Source organism: Hippopotamus amphibius, chromosome 11 (assembly GCF_030028045.1).
Source record: "Hippopotamus amphibius kiboko isolate mHipAmp2 chromosome 11, mHipAmp2.hap2, whole genome shotgun sequence".
Taxonomy (NCBI): domain Eukaryota; kingdom Metazoa; phylum Chordata; class Mammalia; order Artiodactyla; family Hippopotamidae; genus Hippopotamus; species Hippopotamus amphibius.
The window spans coordinates 112,949,651-112,957,814 of record NC_080196.1 but is presented as its reverse complement, the minus strand read 5'-3'; the positions used below and the strand labels follow the sequence as shown (position 1 = coordinate 112,957,814).

Genomic DNA, 8,164 nt, shown 5'->3' with positions numbered 1-8,164 from the left:
GCAGCAGGTGTTGGGGGGGCGGAGGCGGGTCGCTCACTGTTGGAGGGGGAGGGGTGGCGCCGCAGTGTTGCAGCGTCTATGTGAACCCACCGTTTCACGTGCAGACGGGTGAAGTCTCAGATGGCTGATGAGCTCATGCGTGCTCGTACACACACACACACACACACACACACACACACACACACACACACACACACACACACACACACACACACACACACACACCCCCCCCTACCACTCAGCTCTTGGCTCCTAAATACCACTTTCCACTAGAGGGAACCAGTGCTTCTAGAAGAAATGGCTGGTTCCGGGGCTGGGACAGAGAAAAATAACTTTATTGGGCCAGAAAGTAAGAAAGCACACAGAGTAACGTGGCCATGTCAAAAGGACTCAAAGCTACCTTGAAGGAGGCCCTACTGGCAAATCCAGGACGATTTGAGGGCCAAAATAAGGAAGGACCCTGATGGCTTGGAGCCCATTAAGTAAAATAGGAAGCCACGAGCCCAAACTAATATAAACAGGAGAATAAATCACCAAGGGAGAACGGAAAGCCCATCCTTAAGGTGGAACACAGCTCCCGGCTGCAGGGAATAAAGGGACCAGCAGGCGGGGAGAAATGTGGGCACCACAGCGGAGGGTGTCAGTGCGATGCGGCTTTGGCCGTGTGGTCTCAGAGCATCTCACAAATACTTACTGGTTACAGAGGGGAGATGGCTACAGGGTGAACGTCAACAGCATCCGTCATCAGACACATGCACACTGCATGTCACCTTGATAACATGCAGCAAGCACAGCATCACTTCTGTGATGTTCTGACTGCAGGCGCAGGGCCCGGCCCAACCAGAAGAAACACGGGACATGGGTGGGGGGACCTGCTGAATGATGGGCCCGTGGCTCTCAGGGTAATTACAGCCCCGGGGGGGGGGGGGGGGCGGGGAGGGACTTGAGAGCTGAGCGCCAGGCACTGGGATCTCACTCTTCACACTTCTGGCAGCACTAGAAAGGGGTCTCTAGTGAAGAGTATGTGAAGATTTCTTTGTGCTACTCTTGCAACTTTTCTGTACATTTGAAGCTGCTTCAAAGAGTTTACACAAAAAGGATAAAGATTCCGGGTTATTAAACTTGAGAAAGATAATTCAGGGAGAACCTAGAACAAATGCGTGGTAATAAGGGGCAGATGGCCAGCTGCTGTCCATCTTTCCCCAGGACTACTAAAGAGCTGGCCAAGATGAGCTATTCTGTGCTGATCTCTAAGAATTTCTTCCCCTGAAGCTGGTTACCAGGGTAACCTACAATTACTTTGTTCTGATACTAAAATAGTGGCACAGAACCATCTCTCTTGGTTGATTCAGAATTTGAAAATCAGGGAAACATCTGTTTATTGGGGGGGCATGTGTGTGGCTGTAGAGGCTGCTGTTTTTTTCACTTTTTCCTTAGAGACTAGAAGGATTTCACACTTTAAAGGTACTGCATGACAACAAAAGCCCCGCGGTGATAGAATAACATTATGGATGGTGTAGAATAAATTAATCACTGACATTTGTAAACAAAACTTTCCATTCACATAGTAAGCTGAGCGGGGATTATTTTAAGGCCTCCAGAGTACACTGACAACATATTGCTAACAACTGTGAAACACCCGAAGTTCTGCCCACCTGCCAGTTTACAAGACCTGCCAGTTCCCTGGGTGCTGGTGGGAGGCCAAGGCTCCCAGGCCAGAAGCCAAGGGTTGATGACTCACAGCGAGAGGAGGTGCCAGAGCTCCGGCGTTCGTGTTGATACCCGACGCCAAGCCCCAGACACAGCCCACAGCGGCCAGGCGATGCCCACACACGCAGTGTCGTGTTACAGGAGAGGAGCCGGGGCTTAGGGAACCCATATCTTTCATCACACATAGCAAGCTGGCCCGACCTCTGCCTCAGTGAGGCTCCTCTTGACTGTGCTGGTCAGTAAATAAACGTCGCTTTGCTCTGGAGGAAGAGGTCCTCTCTCCTGAGGTCGTATTGTGCACAAACAGCCTTGAAAAGGTCATGGGGCAGAGGTGGCCATTGCTTGACTCCTAAGACTTGCAGAAATGAGACAGACCCATTGAGAACTGTCTCTGGAAACATCATAGCTCGTTAGGAATCAGTTCTCAAGTTGGGAAGGAAGAAATCTAATCAACTAATTTTACAGACCAGAGAAGTGAACTGAGCTGTCCAAAGACAGGGGGCCAGTCACTGCCCCAGCTAATTTGACCTGAGGCCCCAAGGCCTGACTTCCCAGCTCGGCCCACGCACAAGACGCGTTGTAAACTCATACCCTTCATTGTGTTTAAATATCAGCGCTCTTACACCACCAAAAAACCAAGCATTCTGGAAAAACTCAGCTGGGCCATTTCAAATCGCTGCAATCCACGGTAGAGGGAGAAAATGAGCCATAATTGATCATTTCTAAAAGAACAGTCCCCTTCCCCCACCTGCCATATTTTAAACACTAATAGAGCAATATTCCACGTACAAACAAGCAATAAGAACAGCACATTTCTTGCCATTCCCTCTGAGCAAAGCCCAGGAAAAAATAAAAATCACTTTAGCTATTTCAGTCCAAAAGATGTATGGAGCCCCTACTCTGTTTTAGGAAAAGATACCCTTAGTTGTTACTTCACTAGGACAATGACTCTACCAACTATGAACTTCCAAAAGTTTGGAAAGAGATCTTTAAACGGGATTAGATACTATAATATATACTAACTCCACTGGCATTTCTGGGAAAATCCAATAGCCCATCTCATGAACAGAGAAACTGGTATTATGACTGATTTTGATTTCAAGTCACCGTCAAATACCTTACACAGAGAGAAGTGGAAAATATCCTCCAGGATGGAAAACAAGACACCCTCAGACTATTCAAACCCCTCGATCCCAGTTCAGCATCGTACTGTGTTAATGCTGAAAATGTTACCTAGAGAAAAACATCCATCTTTAAATAGTTATAACTCACCCAAAACCCAAATGAGTAAATGTACAGGATTTTAAAATAATACAAAAACTAACTTTATTATTCTTAAAGCCAGCACAGTGGCTTTTGGCATAACTATCCATTTCTAATACAAAATTGGATTAAATAAATGTCATCCAATATATATAGACCATGAAACAATTTTGAAGATGAAAAAACAGGATTCGTCTGTAAATGAAAAAAAAATTAACTTTAAAAATGTTCTTTAGCAGTGAATCAAGAGTGAAATCACTATGTCATTTTAGAATTTGTCAAATAGACTTTCAGTCTTGATTTAACAGACAAGCCCTCATGCCGTGAAGCGCTGCACACAGAAAAGGTGAAACAGGAAAACCTTCATGGGGACTGCCTGTGCCTGCCGCCACTCTTTATTCTTCTTGTGACTTATTTTACCCGTCATCCGTAGAAAACTCTCCCGGGGTGGTGGGTGTGCCGGGGGCGGGGCCTGAGGCAGGACAGCGAGCCCAGATGGGCCAAGTGTGACAGGGTCTGCGACTCTCACGGAGAAAGGAAAGGCGCTGTGACGGCTGCGCGGGCCCCTGACCTTACCAAGACGTGTGCCTCCACTTTCTAAAAGGCGAAGGAGATGCAACTAGATTTTAAAAAGCTGCTTTTCATTAGAGTGAGGTAAAGATACAGAGGCCCCAAATGTGTTGATAGGCACTCCTGAAATTCTTTTCCCAAAACTCCAAAATACCTACATTACATGAATAGGGGTTAAGTGGCAAAAAGAGTAGTCTAAAAGTATCAATTGTATAATCTCATCTCTGCCTGCCTTTATACAACAGATTTCAGAAAAAGGATAAACTAGCAGGGACCAACCCCTGGATTGACTTTTTTGGGGGGCTAGGGGTGGGGGAGTGGACGCAGTATTGACTTTGAAATAAACATCTGAAAAAAAATTATGCAAAAAGCAGGTGTATCTCTAAAAATAAGCAGAAAGCAGTTCTATGTATCTTACACATTTTCTTAAGATGTTATTTACATAAATCTGAGGCATGACCTTTTAATGTTGAAAATGTGTACCTTCACAAGTAATGAATATTCTTCTGCAAAGAGGAAAACCCACGGGAATAACAGACACACACCTCCTCTTTAGCATCCCGCCCCCTGTACTCCTGCGTGCATCTCTTGTGCGTAAATACTGGTATTCTTCTAAAACTCAAGCTCACACTTCCTTACAAATAGTAACGGGTAGGGATTAGAAAATACTGTTCTAAAGAAATACTCGCCAGTTAAATGCTGACACTGGCTGAAATGGAATCTCGATGGAAGGATGGAAACTACTCGTTAGGACGGATTCTCCTCGTTCTATCAGCAACTCACTGTCAGAGGATAAAGAGTAGCTTGAGAGGCTTCTTAGTGAACCAACAGGCTGCAGGCTAAGCTCCACTCTTCCAGGGCCAGCCGGCCACGTGCCTGAACTTAGGAGGGGTAAAGCAGAGCTGGGGGCAGGGTGCTGGAGTTTACATTTCTGAAAAGATGTTTTCATTTTCATCTCCTGCCTTCTCACGCACACATGACCACTTGTGCAGCTTCCTCCTGCCCCCGCAGCGCCACGTGAACTACATCCCCGTTTCCGGTTCAGTACCCAGGGAAAGGGGACTCATCCTTTCCGCTCACTTAAGAGCGACACAGTTACTTTACCACAGAAGACAGTTAAAGACAGCAGCGCCCTTTCTAAAGGCACCTCAACGACCAGGGTATCGTTGAATATGGCCAACAGCGAAAATAACAGACACTTTTAGCTCAAACAGACGGTGTGCCTGTCATCAAACCATATCCTGACTTCTCAAGTTTGAAGATCTTAAATAGACCCTGCAAGGGTCGCGTTCATCATGCGCGCTGCACAGGGGTACAGGAAAACATCGTGAAAGTTCTTTTCTGTAAAAACATATCTGAACTTGAAATGAATTCATGTGCCAAACTATTTCACATTAAATATTTTAAAAGAAAAAAAATTAATCACATTTCCTAACTTCATTTTTTATTTATTGTTATTCCAAAGCAGATATGCTATGATGAGATATTTTAAAAAATACAATTACGTATCCTCAAAACCCTGGTTATGCAGGAGACTAGAAATCTCGTCAGAAGACTTTTTATCAACCAGTAAAGTATAAAGATCAACCTGTACTCCACTCCACCAAAAGTTCAAGTGAAACTATGTCTTCACAAAACCTTACTTTTCAAGGAATGTTTTGCAAAGAAGCAGCTTTTATAATTAGGAAGTAAATAAAAATAATACATTAATGTCTTGTGTTTGCCTGATAATAAACTGAGAAAACTCACAAAATGGATTATTGATATTTTTTTTCTTTAACCAAAATAAAAATAGGCTTTAGATTCACCCGGTAAGGCCTTTCTTAAACAGGCAGTGCACCAATACAATTCACTGAACTATGCTTTCTATACAATTAGGAATTAAACAAATCCCTTTTAGAGACTGACCTGAGATGACAGGTAATGCTAAAACCAAAATAAATAACCTAGCAAGAACAAAATTTTTAAAATTTCAATAATTTCACCTTTGGAGATATTTGTTCACCAAAATTAATCAACATTTCTAAAATATTTTAATACAAAATTATAAAAGAAAAGTGCATTAAAAGCAGAACCTTTAAAACTCTGGCACAATTACAGTTATTCTGAATATACTGACTCCAGCCAGGTATACACACTGACATTCGAGAAAAACCTCAGGATATATAAGTCCAGTATCACAAGAATAAGTCAAATAAGGCTTTTTTTTTTTTCCTTAAAAAAATATACAATACACAAAGCAGTTTGAAAAAAAAAGTAATATTATTTAACAGTTTTCTGACTTAAATATTTTCACATAACAAAAGTTTTTATATCACCGTCAATATTACTTATATACAGATGCCAAAAGTGTGAACAACAACAAAAACCTAATGACGCCTCTTCAAAAAATAACAGTGAAATGTCTCCGTCTTCAGGAATCTGAAATGAACTCCTCTCTTAATATACAAAGTCCATACAATATTTATAATAAAACTGCTCTCTTCTGAAACCAGTGAGGCAATGAGAGAAAATAAAGGCAATTATTTTTCAGGAAAAACAAAAACAAAAAATCCCACCCCAGCTTGATGTCACAATGACAAGGATGCCTATTTATTAATAAGATGAATACAATACTGACCTGAAGTGCTCATCAGGAGGTAAAAACTCTGTTGCTCTCTGCAACCGGGACTAGTGCTTATTTACAAAATATACTGTTCAGCCACACAGAGGCCCACAGATCTGTGTATGTACATACGTATTTATATATAGAACATATAAATAATTTCAAAGGAGAGATTCGGGTGAAGTAAAGAAGGTTCCGTCTTTGGAATGCTGTAGGGACGACGCACACTCTGCCCCGCGTGGGGTAGGATTTGGTTTGGGACATGTTCAACGTGGCACCATGGATGATACTAGAGAATTCCCTGAAATAAAACATACACCGGCTTGTGCACGAGAGAAACTGCGGGGCTCCTACAGCTTCTTCTCCTCAGAGCACAAACACGCTTCGCAACTATCGAGGCGGCCAGGGCTGCAGGCCCTCTGTTCCAGGAGAGGCTTGTGCTTTCTGCGGTAGCCCAACCCACGCAGCCGCACGTCACTCGTGAAGTGCCAGCGGCATCGTCCCGCGTGGACGTGGACTCCGCGCTCGGGTGTCAGGCTTCGTCTATTCCCCGTGTCTACGCCCCATATACTGCGTTCTCCTCACTGATGATTAGATATTTGTAACAGAGAGAGAACTGGTCCAGCCACCTCTCAAGGTACTAGTTACATGAACTTACGGTAGACGAAAAAGAGTCAGTTTCTACTAATTTCAAAACTCACAGAGAAAAAAATGGAAAAAAATTCCCTGTGATGTTTTTTTTCTGAACTTCATGCACCTATCTTATGTTTGTGTCATGAGCCATGCTTCTTATAACAGAAAGCATGAAGGAAAACCTATCTGACTTTTTCCACATAAACTTCTGTCTTTGCTAATACAAAGAAATCACACTACGATGATAGTAAGACCCAGTTAATTCCTTCTTAACTAGATGCACTGGCCACGGAGTAGCTGAGACTGCTGATGGAATACCTGAGTTCAGTGATTTGCAGACACATGAGAACAACGTGCTTCCACCTTTCCCAGCTTTCTTCCTGTAAGTGTCTGAAAGTCAGTGATTCTTTAGACAACTTTATAGCTAAAAAAACTATTGTGGTAACATCTTTAACACTTGAGGCTTCAAAACTGAAATCCCAAGTGCTTTGCTCTCCTCCACACTTCACCCTGGAGACATTCTCCGGTGGGGCTACGTCAGAACACGTTGGCCAGGGCCTGCCACTCGCTCGCGGGCTCCGGTACCACCTCGTCCAGGTGGAGCGTGCGGCTCAGCGCCTCCCCTCCGTGCTCCTGGGGGCCCGTGGGTTCCTGCAAGGTTCCTGCAGTGATGACAAAGAAAGTCACAGATACGCAGCAGCACAAAGTTATTCCCGTTTAAATAAGGACAACTCGGAGATGAGAAACTCCTACGTCGACTTGTTCTTCATCCCCGTGAAAACAGAACCATCTGTGCTGCAGGCTTCGCGATCCTGTCTGTGACCACAACTACCGTTATCTGCATGTGAGCGCACAGAGCACGTGGCCCGTGTGCTCACGCACTGCGTGTGCCGCAAAGGTTGTACAGCGTGGCGCCACTGACAAGCGAGCACTAGTTAACACCATCGGCAACACGGGCATGGTCTTGCTGACAGAAGATACAGCACGAAGCGCTAGAGTGCAGACGGAGAATAAATTTTCTCTTCGTCAAAAACTGCACAACGTGAAAGGTCCTACCCCTTGCGGCTCTCGGAAACCCCTGGGCACCACCCCCCACCACGCTCAGGCCGTCCACGTCCACTCACGGCCACAGCGCCCAGACAACCAGGGAGAGCCTGAGACGCAGGTGCTCACCCTCCCTGACTTGTCGGGGACACTGTGTTCCAGCCCCACTCCTGGTACAGCAACCCCGCCCCAGGCCTGTCTTCCTAAAGGCTGCAGGCGTTCCCAGGTGACGAAGGACACAGCAGGGCCACCACTGTGACGGCCCCACCCTGCCGGCACCAACGTCGGGGCGTCAACGTGGGGACACGGAGGCCCGTCTGCGGGGCCACCGGGTGCAGA

General features: G+C 45.0%; 1 protein-coding gene across 6 annotated transcripts in view; it reads right to left on the bottom strand.

Annotated features, from left to right (window-relative positions):
* Nucleotides 1–3,142: 3,142 nt before the first annotated feature.
* ZNF236 (zinc finger protein 236) overlaps nt 3,143–8,164 on the bottom strand; it is an 85,817-nt gene continuing 80,795 nt past the window's right edge. For all 6 annotated transcript variants that reach the window (XM_057698920.1, XM_057698923.1, XM_057698921.1 and 3 more), the window contains one exon: nt 3,143–7,443. In XM_057698920.1, the coding sequence (XP_057554903.1) occupies nt 7,319–7,443 (125 nt within the window). In that variant the 3' untranslated portion in view covers nt 3,143–7,318. The remainder of the gene's footprint in view (nt 7,444–8,164) is intronic.